At 40.7% G+C, this 23,796-nt stretch overlaps 1 protein-coding gene across 5 annotated transcripts in view; it reads left to right on the top strand.

Annotated features, from left to right (window-relative positions):
* The window catches only part of LOC120722020 (vacuolar protein sorting-associated protein 13B-like), a 296,860-nt gene that overhangs the window by 106,615 nt on the left and 166,449 nt on the right, over positions 1 to 23,796 (top strand). For all 5 annotated transcript variants that reach the window (XR_005693317.1, XM_040012723.1, XM_040012725.1 and 2 more), the window contains 2 exons: positions 15,437 to 15,546; positions 17,535 to 17,667. Coding sequence is in view for 4 of the 5 variants with exons in the window: in XM_040012723.1 (XP_039868657.1) it covers positions 15,437 to 15,546; positions 17,535 to 17,667 (243 nt within the window). In the remaining variant the exon portion in view is untranslated. The remainder of the gene's footprint in view (positions 1 to 15,436; positions 15,547 to 17,534; positions 17,668 to 23,796) is intronic.

Raw genomic sequence — 23,796 nt, 5'->3', positions numbered from 1 at the left:
CATCATCTGGTTCAGCTCAGCACAAAGGTGTGGTGGCTGTAAGTGCAAGTTCTCAGTGGACTTTGTATTTTGTGGTGTAGAGGAGGAGAGCCACCCAGCAGAGAAGTGTTGTTTACTTTGCTTGTCTTTTGAATGAATGGCATGAAGTAAAGGTTGACTGGCAATTTGAGAATTGTTTGTTGTTCGGTACCCTTTTACCACAGTTGCACATTACCTTGCAAGATACATAATGTGTTATGTGCGTGCCCCTGTCACAGCTCCTTTGTGGTTGACAGCAATAGATGTAATCAGATGAACTAAAGTATTTGAAGCAGGTCATATTGGGGTGAGCCAGCAGTTTCACAGATTATGTCCACACTCCCTAACTTTATGATGGGTTGCAATGAGAAGAAACCTAAGAGGGCTGGACAGAGGTGAGGGCAGGCTTTGCATCTGAAAACCCTAAACATGAAAAGTTTATCTGGAGATGTGATCAAAGTTAGCTATGTGTGTGATCTTTTCACATTTAAAAATGTACATCTGTACCAGCATTTATCTTTATTTATCAGCATTTATATAAGCTTTTGCTTTTTAATCTGTGGGCATCCATGGAACTTTAAGGCATACACAGTATATAAGTCTGTCTACCAAGAACACGCCATTGCCAGACCTCACATTATAACTGGGTGTATGCAGCTGTGTAATATAATGTAATGAAGCATTTTTGAAAATGTTTAGCTCATTATACCCAAAGGCACATAAGTAATCAGTTCTGTAATGCCGACTCTTAGCCTCATAATGCCCGTTGGTTATGACTCAGCAGCGAATGAGTAAACATTTAAATGTGTTTAAGAAAAGGTTTTTTATTCACAGTGAATGAGCACCACTCGTGCCCTGTCCAGATGTTCTGTACCCCAGCAGAAGACCAACAATGCGCTGGCCCTCACATACACTGGTATGGTCCGTAGTGTGAGGCAGAGAGATCTGTCACATGGCACGATAGCCTGCGTGCCTGAGGAGATGCCAGGGTTTATTTAAATAGCAATTCTAGTTAACGTTTTTGAAAGTGAGAGTAGCGATTTATTGTTTAGCTGTGAGTCTGTCAGTGAGATTCTTATTTCATGACTTGTCTGATAAGTCCAAGAAAAATAAACCTGCACCTGAGCTGGGTTTATAGGGCTGCCTGACGTCAGGTCCATTATCCACAGCATTGACTGCATATTTTTTTATTCCACTACATTCTGGAGTGTGCGTGTCCATGTGTGGTGATACCTAATGTCTGGTGTAGTGTAAGTGATATTTTACCCCTCCAACAAGATACATAAAGTAGATGTGTTCAGTAACTGCCAAGCATGTTCCTGATAAAGGATACAGCATTTAAAACTACATGTAATACTACTGACTACATGTAGTTACTCGAGTAATCTGGAATGATATTTCGAAAAATGAGTTTAAAGCTGAGAAAGAAGCTCCACAAAATGAAACCATAAATCAAATCCACTATTTTAGGACATACTAGGTAAATATGGCTTTTATATTAACTCTAAAGCCCTGTCTGAAAAAAATGTTATGCATTTTGCAATGCTTGTGTAAATTATGATTATAGTTTGTGTTCCTCATTGTTCCTGACTCGGAGCTTGAGCCAGGTATGTGACATCATGAGGGTAAGGTTCATGTCTCGCATGCTTTGCTTCAGCAAAGCTCCTATTTTGCAACAGTATCTTCTGTTTGATCTAACATTGTTTCAGCGTCCTGACCTCACAGCAACCAAAACACAAGTTGAACAGAATCTTTTAAAGTTAGGTAATGCACTGAGGACCCTTGTTGACCATCCCTTGGGCTTTGAAAGAGAGATCAGTTCATTTGAGCCTGTTGTCTGGTCTTTATTACTCCGCTCCTCTGGAGCTCAAAGAGTTGACTAGCTGCACCCAGCTCAGGGGTGGGATTCCCAAAAGCACATCATCACCAGATTCATATTAGCCCGTCTTCTTACAGTGAAAGTAAGACAGTCTTAACACTCAGATAATGTTTCCCCTCGCTTCTGGGGAGGGTTAGGTAGATAAGTTGCCAGCGAATGAGAACAGGATTGCAAAGACTGTTTAATGTAACATAATGCTCTTAATTTATAACACAGTTACTTGTTTTAAAGAAAACAAAATGAATCAAAGTCATTCCAAAATGACACACTGCAAAAAAAAGAAAGAAAAGTTATTCTGGCATTGAGACCACCTGCAAATACATGAAGTGGAAAGAGGGTTAGAGTACTTCCTGGAAATCAGAATGGTCTTTCATAATTACTGTTTCACAATAACTCATCAGCTACCTGAGGTTATAGAGCCTGCCTGCAGGTGAATGTATGATTACTGGCAGTAAAACATCACCGCAATTATTTTTTTCTGCTTTATATCGCAATTAGCAAAAGTGAAGGCTGCATTTGGCATTGTTTTAGCATTATTGCAATATAAGCAGATTTTTGTGTTATTATAGGGTCTTTACCTTACAATCTAAAGCACCTTGACTTGATTGTTGTTGTAATTTGGCACTATATAAATGAAGGTGAATCTAATTTAATTTAATTGAGAAGTAGCTGACCTGTGTCAGTTTTTTGAACCATCTCTTCTCTTGTGTGACATCAGCATCCACAACATTTCCATGATGCTGACGAGTAAAATCCTAGTACCCTCTTTCACACATTTTCCATACTAAAGTCTTTATGCAGCAAAAAACAAAAAGAAGCAAAGAAGTGGAAACATGAAACTAATGACTTGCTCCCACTGCTAGACCCTTTTAAAACTATAGGTACTACACCCACAGATTATATTGTAATAGTAAATCTGACATTTATCTCAGAGTCATCATCATATTCATCTGCATCTTGACTCGTTTTTGGAAGAATTTTCTTTACACCAATGGTCCAAAAACTGAATTTGAATAATTTGCAACCTAAGCTGATTTTAATTTGATCAAAATATGGAATCTCGAAATTGACATTAACTGCTGACTTCTCTCAGCGGTCAGCTGGAAACTCAGTGTATGTTGTGTATTCCCCATGGCAAAAAGATTGGATGCTGTAATTTGTCTGTGGCCGTTGTACATCATCTAAGCCTCACCAAAATAATACTTCAAGTCATTAAAAGTATAGCATGAACTTGCCATTAATGCATAGATAGTATAAATAGGATGAGATTGTTGTGAGGCTCCTGCTATCTGTCTGTGTTTTCCTGTTTATAGTAAAAGTCTTTAAAGAAGTGCAGAACAAAGAGAAGTAGTCAGAAGAGTAAAGGAAGACATGAGTAATATCAGTTTGTGGTCAGCTTGTATTTAGCAAATCTCCCCTCACTTCCCATCCTATGTGAGTGATGCTTGGAGTTGAGGGAGGACTTGTAGACTCAGGGGATAAAGGTTGATAATCATGTTCAACCAGTGGAACTCCTTTGATGTGGATTGTGTTTTTTTCCTCTGAGGCTCTCTGCCTGGACTCATCCCCTCCAGCAGCTGTGCACTGGGCAGCCAGCTGTCCAGGGTGAGACAAAAAGGGCGAGTGAGTGAGTGTCCTAAGGTGCACACACACTCTGCTGGCCGTGTGTGTGTAAACAATACTTGCTTATGACAATAAATGAATATGAATGAATGTTACATACTGTTGAGATACCAAAAATGTACACTTGCATGCCCACCATCCAACACTAATTTCCTATTTCACGTTCACATACAGAGTATGCACATAGACAAGGTTTAGCAGTACAAGGTGCAGGTGCCTTCTAGCACCATTGACCACTGTTATTGTAATGGGCAGCTCCCCACACAGCTTAGATAGAATGTGTAGACATAACAGTAAAGATGAAAGCAGGATGAAAGAGAGATGGTATGACCTTGCACAGCATGACAGTAGATTAAAAGGAAGGTATGCCGTTGCCAAACTTTATGGTTCGCCTTTTAGCCATACAATTCGTTAACCTCGACAGGTAACGGCACCCTGGGCAGAGTACAGTCTGGGATGGATGGTCCTGTATCACAATACCAGGTCGATCATTTGCAATTTATTGTTCTACAAGATGTTTTTGACCCTTTCTCTTTGAGAAATGAGAGCAAATTTAAACTTCTTCTTTAGCGTACTCTCAATCTTTTTTTCTTCTTCTCGTAAACCTTCTCTTTTTCTCTCTCACTGCCCCCTCTCATTTCGTTCTACTGCCTCAGGCAGTTGTGTTCATTAACCTTGGATGTAATTATTTTTGTTTTAGTCTCATATTGCTGACATTTCAACTCAGGGGCTCCTCAATCAGGATTAACCCAAACCGCAAGAAATCACACTTCACAGCCTTTTTTTACAGCAGTGCTTGTTGCCTCCAATTTCAGTCAAATTAAAGGTTTATTTTATCTAGCCGGTTTTTTTTGTAATTTTTTTTCCACTCAGCCCCTGTACCGTGAGAAAACAAACCAGACTGCTTGCCTTTGATTTGCTGGTTGCTAGCGACTTTCTAACTATCCCCAACTCTCTTTTTCCCTTTGTAAGGACAAAGCAGTCCTCTGTACAAGTGCCGGTACTAAAGATTGAGATCACGCAGGTGGCAGTAGTATAACAAGCTGCTATGGAAGAAACTTCCCTCATATATTTACTTACTGTGCAGCGTTAAATTTGTAGTCTGATGCTGGTGATTAAGGTTACTGCTTTCTGAATTTTACACAGTAAACACATTATTTTTTCCCCTGTGTGTTTGAATTTGTGGTTTTCATATGATTAAATAATGCATCTGGTCCTGCACAGCTGGTATGTGAATATTCGCTGTAAGTTATGCATGTGTTTCAGTGCACTATAATGTGTGTGTGATATAAAGCAAAAATATTGTATACATACTTGGCCCCCTCAGAGCAGTGCTTTCCTCACTTTGCCTTGGGGGCCTTTAGGTCCACAGGAACCCTCAACTCATCTTCCTGCCCCTGGGGCTCTTAGTCTCAACACAGTAGTAATAAACTATCATCACTCTGAGTCAAGTGTGCGTGTGTCAGCCAGACTGTTACTACAAATGTGTGTGTGCAGCAGTAGTCATAGACCAAGCAGTAGTTGTATAATCTCATCACTTTGAGTGGTCCTCTGGGGGTCCCAGGCTCCTCTCGCTGTGTGTGGTTTGACCTCTCATGGCCTTCCAGCCCCCCACATGCCCATTAGATAAACAGGCAGTAAACACAGCCAGCCCCGGCACTGCTCTCTTCCCTTCACAGCATATACAAGACCTGCAGATGAAAGGACTCGTTCCCGACACTAATAGCCACTAGACATTAGCTCCCATCAACCTCCTCTGGCTCATAATCAAAAGTTGAGCCACCATATTCATAGGGTTTCTAATAATAGTAGACATCTTGAACTCTGAACTTGAAATGTAAAATTGTTACTCCCTCAGGTATGACCCCCTCCCCCTGGATGTCTACTAAACTAACAGCACAGAAGTTTAAAAAAAGCTAAGTGAGTCCTGGTCAGTTCGCATAAATTATACAAGTGAACATGTCTGATTTAGGAGACTGTGTGAATACAAACAATTTATATATAAATGATACGTTTTATTATAAATGCAGGCCCTGGGTACACTGGCATGTTGAAGTTGGGGGTAAAGTTGTTTTCGTTAGCTTATCAGGCTTGCAACTGTATCTGGAAAAGAGCAGGTTGATGTAAGGCCACAAGATTTATGAAGGTGTGAATTGCGCAATAACATGGTATCACAAGAAAATATATCACAACCTATTTTCTTGGCAATCTTGGTGTGAGCAGTAAATGTGTGGTGTGGATTCTATCCAAATAATCCAAATCTTGGTCTATATTAAGTTTGCTTTAGCTAATGCTATCATAGCATGTAATACTGAACAGCTATGGCTTAGAGGTAGTTTTCTTGTTGTATTATCACAGTTATTTTAACATTAATGTTATAATAAATGGTCTGAGTATTTCAGAAACGTCTGAAACTGGAATTTTCTCATGCAGTTGTCTCTAGGGAGGGGTCTAAAAAAGAGAAACTATGCAGTGAACATCAGTTCTTTGGATGAAAATGGTTTGTGCTGATAAAAACTCAAATGGCCTTATGTTCTACTGCATGAGGTATGCAGAAGAGCATCGCTGAATGCACAACATATCAAACCTAGAGCAGCAGAAGATAACATTATAAATTATATTTTCCACATGCTCAACAAATTGAAAAATTTGAAGATTTGATAAAACAATATTGCCTGTTTGAGGAGTCTGGATTTCTCCTGCAACATCCAGATGGTAGGATCAGAGTTTGGCATAAACAGTGTGAAAACATGGAGTCATCCTGCCTTTTATCAACAGTTCAGGCTGCTGCTGCTGCTGGTGTGATGGGTTGAGGGATATTTTCTTTGGACACTTTGGGCCCTTTATTAGTACCAAGTGAGCATTGTTTAAGCGCCCCATTCCCACCTGAGTACTCTTGCTCACCATGTCCATGCCTTCCTGACCACAGTGTCCTCATCTTTTCATGGTTGCTTCCTGCAAGATAACAAATCATTTCACAATACTTAAATGATCCAAAAATCATCAGGTCGCAAACCAGCAAAGAATCTTTGGGTAGAACGGGGAGATTTGAATCACGGATGTGCAGGTGCCAAATCTGCAGCAACTGTGTGACGCTATCATATTAATATGGACCAAAATCTCTGAGGAATATTTCCAGCACCTTGTTGAATCTATGCACACAGTGAAATAAGACAAAAGGAGGATAACTCCATGCTATGAGTTGTCACCATAGCATGGTTATGTGTTCATAGACATAAACCAGGATCTTAGTCAAATTGAGTATGTGTCCTTTCAACTAAGAAGGTGTCTGTGTCCTTTGCAGCTTTGAGGCTGAAGGATAAAAGCAGCCTATTTTGCAATTGCTGCTGCTACTTTTTTTTTTTTTTTACCTTTAAAGACTTGTCTCAGTTATCTCATCTGAGTTCCCTCCCTTTGTCCTTTCACTCCCACCATCTCCTTTCTTTGTCCCTTTTTCTCACCCTCATCTTCTTCATTGCTATCCCCCCCCCCCCCATCTTTCTCCCCTCCCTATTTTCCCACTGGTCTGCAAGAAGCTGATCTGAAGAGCATTTCAAATGTGTTTAGAGTAGCTGATTCATCGCTGCTTTTGTGCCATGGTTTGTTAATGTAGGGCAGCTGATTGTAGTTTGGAAGTCCTGTGTCGCAGGTGGCTTAAGCATCCTTTATTTATGCGTGTGTGCAAAAGTACATGTCTTGTCTGCATGTGTGATGTCTGACTGTATGTAATAGGGCTCTGGTGGGTATAAACACTTCTTCTTTTTCATCAGTGTGTGTGTGTGCAGACAGGAGTGACATCCTCCAACAACAAAACGCACACTTGGCCTTTACTTTCCTGTTGGTGCTGAGTATTCAAATCATGGCTTCATTCAGCAGTGGCTAATAACAGACCAAAGGTGATTTCTCTGATGCTCCAGGAAACACGCACTCAAAACTACATGTCTTTACTGTCATCTAGATGTCTTTTCATGCAAGGGTGAAGGTTTGGGGTTTACCTTATATGCCAGTGAGAGAATATTAGTCAGTATGTCTGTCATAATCAACCAAAAAGATTCCCAGTATACCACATTAGCCACAAGCTTACTGTTCGAAAACATCATCATGTGTCTAAAACAGCGGTATATAATTTTTCTTCACTTTAATGTCGTGTCTTGGAGTATTTTTCAACATCTGCTAGCTTCTAATTGTTCAGTTGCAATCATCCTATCTCTGCTTGAGCTCATCCCTCATAGCGTTGACACTGCAGTGACCCCCTCCTGGATAAGGAAATGCAGCCAATCAGAACTAGCATTTCAATATACTGTACACCCATTCATCCCCCTATCCATTCAACCCTGCATAGCAGCAAAAATAGCTCATCCTGAAACCATTAGACCAAATTGCTAAATGGTTCAAATGTGCAACCACTTAAGACTATGTCTTTAAGAGTAGTAATCTTCAATCTACTGTGGCAAGCAAGAAGAGGATGGGGTGGATAGTCAGATGGGGAACTAAGAGGAGCAGAAGATGAAACTAATGAAAGAGAGAGTGAAGAAGGGGTTAAGAGATATTAACTGTTCTGTATAAACAACTCTCCAATCCCCGTGTTTCTCTTTATATTCCTCTATCCAGCTTTTGTATTCATCATTCAGCTGTAGGTGTGGAGTGAAAGTATAAGATTGGACTAATGGGAAGCACTGGGGTTAAGAACAGAGCAAAACACACTTGAGTATACATCTTTTATGTCACTGATTCCAAGTAGATAAAAGTGAATGATGATAAGTTAAAAGCACATATTTTCATGTAAAGACTGTATTCAGAATAAGTGATAAATTATCAATTTCATAATTTTAACACAAAGTGTTACACTGATTGCTTGGCAGCTGTGAAAAAGAACTGAGACTAACTTTAACTGCTTGTTGTAAAGCCCCGATCCACTGGCAAACATGCTGGTTTGTTCTCTGTAAAAACACATGTTTAGTAAATTAATAGTCATATAATTGACTTGAGTGAACTTATTTGTCTCCACTAAAGAAAATCCCAGTTTTCTCTCTGTGTGCTAAAGGATTTTACGTTGTATTTTGTACAATTTACCAGGAAGAAATCCTCCAACCCCCCAACAATTTCTGGCAGCAGCTGTACAGATTTCTTTGGAATACAGTAGCAACATGAGCAGCAACCAACTGAGCATCCATGGAAAACACTTTTTAATGCTTGCTGCGTTCTCTTATTATTCTCTAAGGAGTGTAATGTAAAAATGTCTCATCAGTGACTCTTATCACCTCAAGTGCTGCCAAAATGAAAGAGTATTTCAAAGGCACTAAACTTCATTCATGGAGTAAATAGACAAATTGCTTGACAGAAATATTCAGACTAGCTGAGTGGATGACAGCCATACCAACATACAGACAGATACAGAAGATCGTCTACATATTACTGTCCTAATCTCAGTTTCTGAAAAGCAGCATTCCCAGCTTCCCAAGCGACGCAGATCTTAGGCAGAAGACTTTGATCTGTCACTGAGATCATTACTTAGTCTACTGAACTGACAAGAGGCCAAGCTGAGAGACTGGGGGAAACTAAGCTGCAGAGAGTTGGAAAGGCTTGAAAGTAGTAAAGGCAACATTTTGTCCCTTATTTTCTGCATGCTCTTTAGAAGGCTGAGAGCTGTGAAGTGAGCTGAAGGGGAATAACTGGAGAAGATGGGGCTGAGTGTTTGTCATCTGGATGTTTGTTCCAAATCCAAAACATAGTTGGATTATAAAGCGGGTCAGTTTCTGTACAGAGAGACAAAAAGGCCATCCCACTGCCAGATAACTGATACATACACGCACACACCCACACCCATAGGATAGATGGTGGACTGAAGGTGACCTGCACATTCCTTGGGAAATGACTTTCTTGTTGTTGCTGTTTGTTGTACATATACAAGCTATTTAGTTCTTCTGCTCTGTGTTACATATTGCTTTCAGCTTCACGCTTACTTTGATTTGTGAGCATCATTAAGAGTTGCTGTGTTTTTGACATGGAGGCTGTTTCCAATTTTTTTTTCCCCGGGTTGTTACTATTTGTATGAAGACTGGCCTACATCATTACTTGGCAATATGCTTCCTTTTTATGGACATTATTAGCCTCGAGAGTATAACATAATTGCAATTTCACGTAAACTTAACATTTTGCCATTTGCAAATAGCCTTTTCAATTTGTTAGTGTAATTCATATAAAATAGTTGGAAGCAACCCCACCTAATGGCAGACATTAACATGCTTTACTCCCCCTTTCCTCATGACAAACTGAAAGAACTCGGCTTGAACTGCAGAGAAAGCCCATGAGCCAACTAAATGATAGCAGTGATAAGGACTTTTCAAGGTAAGTATGCAAAACTCAGGCTTTCTGTGGGAAAGCAGCAGCAGAAGCAGAAGTCTGTTTATTTTAATGAGCTCAGAAGTGTCTCTCCTGTTCCCCTTACATTATACTGGGGCTCATTTAGAGTTCACACAGTGCACTGTATGTCCATGATGGATATGGTAATGATACATTAATGCAATCAGGACCAAGTCTGTTTTGTCTCTCATTAAGAAAGCTAGCTATCTTGCTGACAAGGGCCAGGTCACATTTGGTCGTGACTATAAGCATTTTCTATTGGTGAGAGAGACCAGGAAAAGAGACAACAGCTGGAATACTCCAAATCAGGGCTGGTTAGGTTTCACTAGTGATATAGGCACCAATTGTGCTGTGTCTGGTTGTCTTTTCAACACATTGAAGTGGATTTATGAAGGCTAGGAGTCGAGTAGAAGTGGGAAATGTATGACTATAGAGCTTCTTATCAACATCTGGAGCTTTACAGAGCTGCTGTTTTTCTCTTGCTTCAACCCCCTCATCTGACCTCTACACCATATCATGCTGATCTACAACATGCCCTATAGATGTGCAAATGTCAGCTGTTTACTGTGTGGTCTGTTTTATATTTAAGGCACCCAACAGAAGATCTTTCTAAATTGTAGATAAAAACGAGTGGTGGCCTTGATCACAGTTTACATGCACTTGCGTTCACTTGTTGAAATGCACCTTTATTTGCTTCAGATCCTCCTGACTCTGAAGAACAATTAGAAATTACTCTTTTGTGTCTAGATGCAAATAAAATGTATGCATATTAACACTGAAGCATACACATGCATGCACAGGGACAGTGTGCTACTGTTGACTGAGGCACCACCCAGAAGTGTCCTGACAACAGAGCTACAGCATGCTCCGTTTTCTGGAACAAACCAGCTGGCCTGAGAAATGTTGGGTTTATAACTAAAAACAATGACTCACCAAAACACAGTGGATGGGATAGAAGGAGCCTCTGGTGGGAACGGGGATTGACCTCTCTCTCTGAATGAGCCCTGTACTCACTACATGACTGCATGATTATTCACGTACTTGTTGAGAGACACAGTGTCCTAATGTAGAGACACACATATGCATTTTATAAATGTCTGCATATTAGAGTTTTCAATTCTATAGCGAATCAGTAGTTTTGTACATAAACTTTTTACTTCTTATCCTGACTTATATGTATATCTTACATCCAGCTTACAGAACTTTGCTTGTATGGAGACGCACTTCAGTGATTCCATAAATCATACTGAATAACGAGTAGGCACACTGACCGACTCTCACTGAGACACTCACTTATCATAAAGATTAGGAAACTAGCTTCTTTACATTTTACTCTTTTATCACCTACATGTTTTCATTATTCTGCTGATGTTCTGCATCTCAGTATCTATTCAGTCTCCCTTTTTCTGTCTTTTGATTCCTTTGAATGTGCGTCTTTCTTTTAGTTCATTTTTAAGACTTATTTCTGCCTCTGTTCACCTTTTTCTTTCTGACTTCTCCTGATTTTCTTGCTGGCTTAGTCACTTTACAAGTTTCTTCCTCCCTATTACCGTTACTGTACCCACAGCTATAGTCAACCTTTACGAGGTGGGTCTAGCCTGTCAGCCACAAGCTACTGCAATTGGGCCACTTAGGGTTGTAGCCTTATATATTCTATTAAAAGCACGCACGCACACGCACATACTGTATATACCACCTTCCAGTCCTGGGCTGAATTGGCGCAGAGTGAGAGCAGGCTTTCCGTAGAGCAGGGTCTGTTTCCAGTCAAACTTGCCTGTGTCCTTCCTGAGCCCCTGGGCTCCTGTGGCGGCATTGCCCTGGGCTGCTGGGTCGGAGCTCAGCAGGGGAACTGCAGAAAAGTCAGTGTGTGTGAGAGAGCTAAATAGTGTGTGGTTACAGGGGATGTTCACTGTTGGACAGCTCGTTTGAAATGGATCCAAACAGAAACACTTGTGTTCATAAGGAGACACACAATCACATGTTGCAAACAGTGTTCCTTGCACCCACCCACACACAGCTGAGTCCCTTTTCATTGGTGTCAGCAGCTCCAACTCTCTTTTTCTCTCTCTCTGACACACACACCAGTAGAACACCTGTCGGACTGCACGGCTCACTCCAGGACACCTTCGAGTCATGAGCTCATCGGAAAAGCAATTAAAGGCAGTGTAGGCCCCGCACGCTGGCGTAATGTTTTGTTTTGCTACTTGGCTTCGAAATTAACCAAACCTGTCAGAAGTCATCTGGCTGATGCGGGCTGGGCTATATTTATTTATTTTCTGTTGGAGAAGCTGGACGCAGGGTCCCTGCACTGCCTCCCGTCCAACAATGAAGTGATTCTGAGGGGGCGATTAGCTGGCTGAGACATGAATCCTCCCCCCACTGTCTACCTGGGGGGGGGTGATTGGAGAGCACCTCCCACCTTGCCTGTCTGTTACTCTGATGTTGGGGGTCATTGCCCTGTAGTTGAGAGGCTGTGCCCTCTGCAACCCCCAATCAGGGCTTTGGTCTCCATTGTGGGACTTGGTTTTGAACTTGCACTGACCTAACCACTCCCTGTTGATTAAATTTCATGGTTGCAGTGACTGAACAAAAGCAGATTTTATATTCAGAGAAGTCAATGTATAAACTATGTGGACTGATTAAAAAAAAAAAAAACTATGAAGATGTAAAAATGCGTGGCTGAAGGTTTAGTGGGATTTTAGATCCATAAATACAGACTGACAAGAACATAGATGGGGCTTAAACATTAAAGGCCTTCTCTCAGTCAGGGCTACTTAAATGTAGCTTCAGGCTGTGTGAGGCCTGATGCTAGGCAGCAGTAAGACAACACCAACAGCCTTATGCTGACTTTTAACTCAACTGGTCTTAAGCCACTGAAGAAAAAAAACACTTTTGACATTAATAGGCCCACTGTGGTTTAGTCAAGGTAAGTGTGTCTTCACAGACGTCTGCGTGTACATTTTGCGGTTGTATGTATTTTCAGAATCTAGGCCACTGAGGAGTTTTGAGGTGTTTTCTTGAAGATTCATTTGGGAAGTAAGAAAAACACCTTTGTAATCATTGTCATCACTTTTTGTAATTACCCTTATGCCACCCTGTTAGAGTGGAGAAAAACAACAGTTAGCCTGCTGCCGAGGTCACCCTCTAAGCACCCCGGGCCGTTTCATGGTCCTGCATGCTTCAAAGAAGGTGCCACTCTCTGGTAGTTATGTCAACACAATGATGAAACAAGAACACCGTGTGTATTGTAAAGCCTTGGTCTTCAAAGCCTCAGCAGCAAGGTCAACACATATTTTACTTCTGTGTCACCATCAAACTAGCAGGTGGGGGGGGGAGTATTGTTTGCTCTGTTAGTCTTAAAAAGAGAGGTTTTTGAGTGGTGCTGTGATGTATGGACATGGTCATGGCTGTCCTGAACAGATGCCAAGTAGACATCACGCACAGCCACAGTAAGATTACAGCTGGTGACGTAACACTGAAAACGCTGTGGAATTCACAGCAGGTATTTAAGCAGCCAAACTGGAAAACTGGAGCTGACAACTGAGTTCATCTGATAAGTAATGAAAACTTATTTGTGTTTATTTCTGCTTTTTCTACTGAATCTGGCATTGGGTGAAATCCTGGTTCCTCTGGCTCACAGGAATTTTTATGAAAATTCAGTTGTGTCAAGTGATCGCTTTAAAATGAATCTATGGGTGCAGTATTTTTTTTAATTTATCCTTTTAATGTTACAAACATAATTAATCTGCTGTGTTAGATGACGTATGCAGTCATGAATGATTTCAGCTAAATGTGCTAGTCCATCTTATAGACCATGATTTAGGGTCTTAAGTACATCTTCACTATTCATTTCGCTCCCAGCCTTCTGGGTCCTATACAGCTCATGCTGTTCTGAGCTGCAGCAAAACCACTTGAAGTTGGGCCCCAGAACTACAGCCACAGCCAGAGCCTATTAAGAAGCCACAGTGTGGTATAGAAGTTCAAGCCACAGGACTGAGGTTATGATTCCTCATCAGGAGGGGGAGAGAGGTGGGTGAGGAAACAGTGAAAACACTGGGATGGAGTTGATGGAAGATGGATGCATAGATGAAGCAATAGAGGAAGAACTCTGAGTCAGTTTGACTTTATCCAAGGAGAATGTTTCCCCTTTGCCCAGAAAGGATTGTATACTAGTAATAAATCATGGTTGAGGAATAAAATTGCACCCAGTGAATAATAATTATACGCACAAAGCCTAGTATTGACTTGTGCATACACTATAAAATACTATATTGTGGATGTACGTTTTAAAGCTTTCACACCTTGCATACACACACGGCCACATATTTGACAGTATGAACACAAAGACATTTCACATTGCTCTCATGCACTTTTACTTTGCACTGCAAACACACGCACACATACACAAGTTCACAGGCTATAAATCACTAAATGTTGTAAAAGTGCAGCAAATTAGAACAGTTTTATTTGTATTGTTCACAGGAATAATGGAAGAGGGAGTTGTTTCTGCCAAGCTGCAAAGTTAGTGTAACAAAAATGTGTGTGTGTGTGTGTGTGTGTGTGTGTGTGTGTGTGTGTGTGTGTGTGTGTGTGTGTGTGCAAATGCTGGGGAATGGGTGGTTCTAATTCAGCTTTGTTCATGCTTTGGAGACACTAAAATGTTAGGCAAAGCAGCAGGTAATCAAGCTTTGTTGGAGGTGAAATATAAACATACACACACACACACACTCACAAACACGCAACCTTGCCTCAGGGCCTGAAACAGAAGACTCGGGTCTTGTCCAAAGCTCTCTTAAACTGCTGAAAGTCCTTCTAGAGCTGAAACATCCTCCCATCGTCATGCTGGGACGTTTCACGGCACGCCAGAGACCTTATGCTAATCCTGCCGGCATGGGAATCATTATTGATAGGATCCTAATGCATTACCTCAGGGTCCGCTTATTGTTGGTAAAGATTATTATTTAAGAGTAAACCAAAACCCAGAGAAAGTCTTGAGTTTCATAGAAATTTATCAAAAGAAAATGTTATTCTTGGCTTAGCTTGATACCACTTTGAACAGCGCAATTGAAACAAACTGTCCTCCTCGCTGCACTCCAGCAAGCGGGCTCGATACCCACCAGCAGTTCATTTGGACTGTATTATGTACATCAGTGGAGGAACCTGACACTCAATGTGAGAAGATTCACTTCAAGCCACTTTAACTTGCTGATTATATTATCTCACACTGATTGCACATCAGTATTCCTTTTACTTTGCAGAAGTTTGCAGTATCAGAACTTTGTCCATGTTCGCATAGTCTCCACATTAGTCTGGATTCTGTTGACTAGGTCATATTGATTGCTGAAGTCAAACATCTTCAAAAAATGGCTTGAGTGCTGTCAAACAACTGGTCTCCAGCAAATTTCATTTTGTAAAAGCAAACAGATGTAGACGATATACTTTGCTGTCATTTATTTTATTTTTTTTGGAACATAGCAATTTATCATTGGTTTGATTTTCTTTGTCTTCTGTGTTATATTACTAAAACTCTGATTCTGTATGTGTTTTTTCCAGGTGCAGTCCTGCTGGTCAGTGTCCAGGGAATAGCCATCAATGTGGACCCAATCTTCTGCACATGGCTTTTGTATCAACCTCACAGAGCGAGCAGCAGACAACAGCAACAGGTACTTGATCTCTTCTCAGACAGGCTGTCAGTTTCTCTTCCAGGCCTAATGTCAGTTTAGCCATCTATTTTCTGCTGCTTATCTGAAGTCACAACAAGATCACAGCCTAGTAATGCTGGGAAACACAGGTCTCTGTTGTAAATGAGACATTGAATCTTAATTGGACTACCTGTATAAATAAAAGTTAAGTAAGATATAATAAAATAATTAGAGCAGCAATGTTTTGGAACTCCTTGAGTTGGATCCCGAGGTATTCTTGGGCAGGAGAGGATATAGAATCTGTCTGCCATAATCTGAGCATTATTGGGGTTGTTACTCAAAAATGTGAACAGCTACAAACACCACTTGTAGCTCTACTTTATCTTGAAATGTTATTTCTATGTCCATTTGGTGGACAAATACATAGTTGGTGCCATTGTAATCTGAGTTCTGCACAGATTACAGTCACTGTAACCTAAGTAAGTAAACTACCATCCTCATAAGGAGCTCCACCTTTATACAGGCATTTGTAATGTGCATTTGTAAACTGCTGGCACTCACACACTTAGTTTAGTTAATCGACTGAAGTGAACTGAAGTCTGTAGTTCTTCCTCCTTCAGACTTGCCTTCTCTTTCCCAGCTACCTTTTTCCATGTGTTCTGCTCCCTGTCTTCCATCCAGTCTCTCTCTGTTTATTTGACAGGGGTCGTAGTGATGGTTATGGACATTGAATGTTCTGTGCACACATTTCATGCACACTTATAGACATTCTTGGTGTGATTGCCTGGGATATAGCACAGCTTCACCCCATAAAGCCACATAAATATATATTGTCAATGAATATATTATGCTATTTTTTTCCCCCATTGAGTTGCTCTGTTTTATGCCCCTTGCAGTTTTTGAAAGATGTATGTCTGTATTCAACAAAGAGCAGGAGTTAACTGCACCGGCTCCCTGTGCTAGAGGTTGTTACTGTAAGGGGGTAAACACATGTTATGAGTTGAACTACAGCCAATGTGAAGGATACACAACATGGGCTGGTGTGTGTCTATGTAGACATGCTGCAGCCAGTGTGTGTGTGTTTCTGTATGAATGTCTACCTCAGCTGCCTGTCAAGGCCACTTCTCAAGGCTTTGCTGGATTAGACAAGGCCTGTATCTGAAGGCCAGTCAACAGCATGTGAAGGGCAGTGGAAAGGACACTGACTGGTTTGGGTCGAGATGACAGGAAATGCTGGAAAATAAGGAAATCAGGACTAGCAGGGGGGCATTTTGAGGTATGGACAAAGAGAGAAGGAAGTTCATTTTGTGTGACAGGTGTGCGAGTAGAACTTTTGACTTCATAGAGAAAGCCAAAGTGGAAGTAAGGCTGATGAGAGGACAAATGAGAGTATTGAAGAAATGATTAGCATTAACAGTGGAGGAGGTGCATGGGGGGTGTCTTTGAGACACAGTGAAGAGATATGGAATGAAAAGCAGCTCTGTGTGTGTGTGTGTGTGTGTGTGCGTGCGTGCGTGCGTGCGTGCGTGCGTGCGTGCGTGCGTGCGTGCGTGCATGTTTACACAGGCTGCAGTACGTGTTTGGCCTGAGGCCTTGTGCAGCTGCATCATAGCCGATTGGTATTGCTGGCCGATGCTAATGGGGTTTCCTTATTTCAGAACAACCTTCCACTCCTCTGTCTTTCAGTCATCTCACTGACAGCAGTGTGTGAGCGTGTGTGTTTGGCCTGCATGGGAGACTGCTTAAAAAAAGCAGGGAGCTGTCACTAGTCCTTGTTGGTCTTGGAGTCCGGTTTTGTGTTCCACTGCATTTTTCTTTTTCTCTCTCTGCCTGTATCTCTGTCTTTAGTTGCATTATTTATTGTTTCTCCTGATTAACAGAGATCTTGAGATCTGACTAAATCTCAGTCTCAATTGTTCCCTTCAAGAAGTGAATAACTTTGTACTTTACATTCGCAGCATTTTCCTGTCCATGGCCGTATAGGTGCTCATGCTTTGATGTCCTTGCAGAATCCTGGTGCAGTTCCTTTGGCCAAGAGGAGAGAGGACGAGGTGTCAGTAGGGAGCACACCACTGGTCAAACAATCTTCCAATCAGGCCTCAGACTATGCCAGCAGCCCAGTCAAAACTAAGACCGTGACAGGTAGGTTTACCAATTCTAGTATGTGCTTTTTTATATAATGAATGATTGCACTGGCAAATGCATATCATACATGATTTTAAGTCATGCACGTAACGGAAACAGGCTATGCCACATGTCACTAAATTCAGTGTTTTAATTTAGCTGTTTCTCATTGGTATATTAATAGTAGTAATGTTGTTTGTATGTACTGAATTTAAGCTGCGATGTTGTTACATAACATGCTACAATGTGCTGACACCTGAGTGAACCCGTTTCTCAGGACACCACATCTCCAGACATGTCATCCTCTGTTTTTCTCTTCTGGTAGTACTACTGTGGCTCTTCATGCCCAGAAGAGATGAGTGGCTTGGCTATGTGTAGCCTCCCTCTATGCCAGTTTTCCACTTTCCAGGACCCCCTTTTCAGAAAAAAACATATTTGCTGCACATACATAAGTCAGAGTCATAAGGCAGAGTACATGGATTTGTCAGTACACACAAATGAATGCCTTAAGTCTACACACACACACACACACACACACACACACACACACACACACACACACACAAGGAGTGAGTGTGCATGATTCTTCCATTATCCATAAAGCTGTTGTCCTAAGCAGGTACCTCTGAAACTTTTGGTAAAAGATGCATAGATGGGACAGACAGAAAGGAATATGAATCTTTTCTTGAAAATGCCTACTGGGTTTATTATTTCTGGGTTTATTATAGAACAAGTGGTGTTTTTATCATTTTTTAAATAATTTTATATTAACATGAGCACAAGACAGAGGAAGACACCCTACAATGAGTTGAAACATGAACTAAACATATTATTATTGATTTTAATATTTTATTTGGTTTTCATATGTACCTATTTTCAGTAATATCAACCTTAATAGCAGGAAATTAACTAGGGATATAATAATTTTCTTTTTTGCCATTTTTCAAGTAACACATATTTAACAACAGCATAATAAAACTGGAAATTCTGTTTTTAGTGTGCCACCCCAGTATCTATCTATCTATCTATCTATTAGGGGTGCAACGATACACAAAATTCACGGTTCGGTTCGATACTTTGGTGTCACGGTTCGATATTTTTTTCTATGCAAAAAAATGTTCATGCTTTTTTTAATTTGTCATTTATTAAAATTATAAATATATATTTTAACTCAAAAGAACAGTTTTTAAATTTAATGTTGCTGAAACAACGAAATAATAAAAAATAAATAAATCTGATCGAGAAATCCCTCATCTTTGGAAAAGAGAGTTTATTACAGAGAAATGGCTCTTTCCAAAATAAAAGCTATACTATACGCTTCTTCTGGGCTATATTCTCAGCAGCATATTAAACATATCAGGTCCCCATAAGGAGAATCATGTGCTAACGGCTCGGGTAAAGTTTGTAGCATGCGTGCTTGTTGTTTTTGTCTGCTCCCACTTGTCTTTGCACTAGGATGATGTCGGCGTAAATGTGCTGTCATATTCATTGTGTTCCCACTAGTGCTGTCAGCGTTAATCTGAAATGACGTTAACGCCATAACGCGGCAAAGTTACCGCAGATCGCCCCGTGCGTGGTGCTGGACGGCGTCAACACGTTAACAAGCTCACTGCGCTAATGCAGTAGTTCCCACCAATTGAGCATTGCGTGGCACATCCAACATACTGTTTTACTTTTGTCCATGACGCACTTACCATCAGGGTCATACTTCACATGAAAACCAAGACAGTTCCAAACGCCAGATCTGAATGAGGGTGGGGGAGGTTCAATTTCGGGTAGCGTTGAGGCAGTTGCCATGTTGCAACGAGCTTAGCTTCTGTCTTGCTAGCTTGCGCTGCGTTCAGTGGATCTGCACTCGACAGTGCAGCCTAGGCGGATCAGTCGAACGCAGATCCACTGATCGCTCAACACAGACAGCATCGTCAGAAGAAAAGTTGATAAAAGAAATAAAAAAATTTGTATTGTTCGATACATATGCGTACCGAACCGAAAGCACTGTATCGAACGGTTCAATATCGATATGAGTATTGTTGCACCCCTAATATCTATCTGTCCGCCCGTCCGTCCTAATTAATATGAAAAACTCTTTATAGTCTGTACTTTGTTGACTCTCACTGTGTTTAGGCTCCTTTAAACACTGCAACATTTTCTACTAAAGCATCACAGTGATGAGTCAGGGGAAATAAGCAAGTCGTTCAATGTTTTTCTTTCTTTCTTTCTTTCTTTCTTTCTTTTTTTAAGTCCCTGGGAAACGTTTTCCCAGCAGGAGTGATAAGTCTCTGTTTTGGGTGAAGTCATCTCTGTAGCTGCAAAAAGCTTTGGATGTGTATAACTTTCTCCCATGTCAAGTGTTTAGATAGAAAAAAATGCTCCTTTGACATTTCAGAGTTTAAACAAAGGCCATGAGGGTTGTCTCCTAGCTTGTTTAAAGAGCTCACAGCTGAAAGGTCATGCCGCCGTTTCCTCCCGATTTCCCCTCTGGTCCATGTTTTTTGCAAACTAGACTAATGGCTTTTCCATAAAGAAGCATCTTTGCTTACTCACATTCCAAAAGTATATTGTCTCATTAGAGGATTGTCAGTAAATAATCAGCTTGGCTCCAACACTCCATACTAAGTAACATCAGACTGTAGTTTGTCAGCAACACTCGCTGACTGGAGTAAACTGTCCGTCAGTGTGTTTTCTGTCTCTTTGACTGGTCCTCTCTCTTTCTATCTAAGTTTTTGTTTTTCTGTCTGTGAAGTTATTTTTCACCGGGTGACTTTATTTCTGTTTTTTTCTCTTTTTTGTAATTGTTTTTCCTTTGTTCATCTTTTCTGTCTTGTTTTTGACATCCCGTCCACCATCAGGTTTTTGAAAATAGTCGATAAAAGACCAGATTTTAGAACTGACAACACTCAAACGCTGATGCTTTCACACGTAGTATTTTGGTTGTTATGAAATGTTAAGTGGATTGGAAATCTGGCCACAAATTCTGCATGTGGGTGTGTTTACTGTTAGACACACAACATTTGTATATGGCATCTAATTGTTGGGCTCCATTAGTTATTCAAACATATACTTTTTAGACTCATGCTCTTTCCTATCCAAATATTTCTCTTGTGAAGTGAAAACAAGACATTAGTAACCAGGTGCTCATACTGCATTTTATTAAAATGTACCCCTCGGTGCCCCCGCTCCAGTTCTCCACGCTGGAGTGGAGCTTGTAAGCAAATGAATAGCATCTTTTCTGGAAATTGCTGTGGTGTTACAGGAGAAGATGTAATGAAAAGTTACAAATTGTTTCCGCAACCAATCAGAAGAAGAAAATGGCCGAGTCATTTCGCCCTTGTGGTTTCAATCATGGTGAAATAATACGCTTCCCTACGGTTATAAGATCTTGATAGACCACAGCTCAGCACTGGAGACTTACAGCACAGCAGGTACTCTGCTGATTTCATCCCACGACTCCAGTTCCACTTGTACCTAGTTACACAATAATGCCTTCTTTCCACATTTTACAGTTTTGTTTCTGTGTATGTAGAAAAAAAATGACTGGACGTCATGGCCGCGTAAAGACAGATGTGAACTCCTGACATCCTGTTGGATTGTGGTGAAACTTGATGCACATAGGTTCATAAACTAAGACTGTTCTGCCTCGTTTCTCTTGATTAGTTGTTCCTGGGATTCATTTGGGGGCTGATAAATGAGATGTTAATTTCTAATATTCCTTGGCTGATGATCATGGGGTAAATACCTGCTGCAGATACCTGATCTGTAAACAGATCTGCACTGATATTTAGTCCTGCTTAGACTAATGTTTTTTTAATGCTGAAATCTTGTGGAAAGTCCTGTTTGTTGGGACATTAGTTAAAATCCACCCCAAAATAGAACTGACGTGCGTTAACCCTGTAACTGTACACAGCTGAACTAAATGAACCGTAGTTTGTATTTTTCTGCGTAAAGCTTTCTTACCAGGGCTTCTTCCCCATCAGAGCTGTCGACATCTAGCATGTTGTGGTTGGAGTTTGGTTCTCTAAAGATGATTTATGAATTGTTTTACCATGCATGGAGAGCACTAAGAAGGACCGGGATATTTAAGCAGCTCCCTCTGGTCTAGCTCTCACATTTGTTTGTTTTTTAGGCAAAGAAACAAACAAACAATCACTGTTCATGGTTAGTCCTTCAGTCCTATTAGTTTAGCATGTTTGCGTGCGGTGTTTATACCAACTTGACTTTACGCTGGACATAAAACTGTCTTCTTTTCCGTGTCAGCATGATGCATTTCATGTCTAAAGCCATTCAGCCTTATTGAATGTTGCGATGCATTTTTTTTTCTTTCAGAATGTATTTGTAATTGCTGCGTGTTTACCCCACGACATCCAGTCCAGCTGTTTAGCTTGGATTGACTCAATAAGCCATAATGATTTGCTGAAGGATAGAGCTGATTCGAATATAGTTGTAGAGAAATAACTGTTGTTGATTGATATTGATTGAACTTAATTTCATCAGTTACGACAGAGCAAGGATTTCAGGCAAATTAATAAATGTGCTGAGAAATAGCGTTTAGAAGAAATGAATTGAAATGGTCCAAGTTATCCCCCCGCCCTTTTTTTTTTTTTTTTTTTTTTTTAAACAACAGACAGACATTTAATTCCATCTTTTTGCTAAATTATCATTTGGCATTTTACTTGATTGTTCAGATGTCCTTGTTTCAACCTGATTCCAAGTAAATGTCTATGTGACAAGGTCCAATTTAGTTGCTGGCATATATTTTCTCAGGGGACTCAGGGTCATTTGTTTAGGTAAACAGAGGAAAGATGGGTGAGGTTTTTTTCCGAGCGGGAGTGTTTGAATCTTATGTGTACTGCTAAATCCTGGGTACTTCTTTCAGGTTTCCCTCGAGTCTTGAGCTCCAGGTGCCTCGACGCTGCTGTTTTACACCTTATTGAAACACAGTGGGAAAAACAAGATGATTCGTTTCCAGAAAGCATCTGTAGAAGCTGCAAATGTAATGCAAAGAAGATTTTCTGTGAAATTGTGCTTCCCGACCCCTGCTGGGCTGCCTCTCTGAGACCTTAGAAAGCCCACGGTGTGTGTGCTAACCTTGCGTTCAAGTGGTCATTCTGAAGATATAAGCTAATAGCTTGCATGTCAAAAGTGTGCTAGATTGAAATATTATCACAGGATTAAATGACCCAGAGTGCTGGATATATGGAATACTGAGATGGAGCCTTGTTTTGTTCCGCCTGATCATAAATTGGCAAGTGGAGTCTATGTCTGTGCCTATTGATTATCATAGTTTTCCACTGGAGCTATTGATTTTCCCACAAAATCACCTTAGGGAATTAAAAAGAATAAATCATAATCCACTAAAAGAAAATCATTTTTAGAGCTTTTAGCAGTTCAAAGCCTCCTCAGAACAATTGTACTAGCTAGATGTCCCTGCTTCCAATTGGTTATTTGAATGCATGCCTGGCACTTTTATGATTTAAAGAGAGTGTTATGTTGTTTTGTTACCACACTGAGCCTAGCTACAGTTTCATAGTAATCAAGGGGGACTTTCCTGCCGGCTTTTGGAAGGTGCCTGTTAATGTGTAGGCAAATGTACAGAGACACACAGAACCAGTTCTCTGCAGATCATTTCCCCCGAAGCACTAAGGGCAAGGTGATATCATACTGGGACCGGGGCTGCCCGGCTTGAAACTCATAACCCATAGGCACTCAGCTCTATCTGGCAACACAATATTTCAACCGTTCTCTCTTCCTCTCTGGTTTTGGTCATTACACATGTTAAATATACAGGGCACGTGTTATAAGACACCGCTGACTTTCACAACCAGTTCAGGCTCAGTTGGACTGAAGCCACTTCTGGTGGATGACAGAGACTTGGATTTAAAGCCTGCGTCTCGGTGAAAGAAAATCACATCGTCTCAAAATCTCTTTATACGATGAAACTTTAAACTAGTTTAACTTTATGAATGGGTGTTTGTTTGTTGTTGTTGTTTTGTTTTTTACAGTTATATGGTTGGCTTTTCTGTCAGTCAGCACGTTTTTTTTTTTTTTTTGTTTCATTTTGTTACTGGTTACATTATATGGCCCAACAAAATATTCTGGTCAATTCACATCACAGGTTTGTTTGAATGTTGCTTAGTAACATCATCACAG

Source organism: Simochromis diagramma, unplaced genomic scaffold (assembly GCF_900408965.1).
Source record: "Simochromis diagramma unplaced genomic scaffold, fSimDia1.1 OVJJ01000618.1, whole genome shotgun sequence".
NCBI lineage: Eukaryota > Metazoa > Chordata > Actinopteri > Cichliformes > Cichlidae > Simochromis > Simochromis diagramma.
The sequence above is the reverse complement of the archived record's forward strand: the minus strand, read 5'-3'. Positions and strand labels throughout refer to the sequence as shown.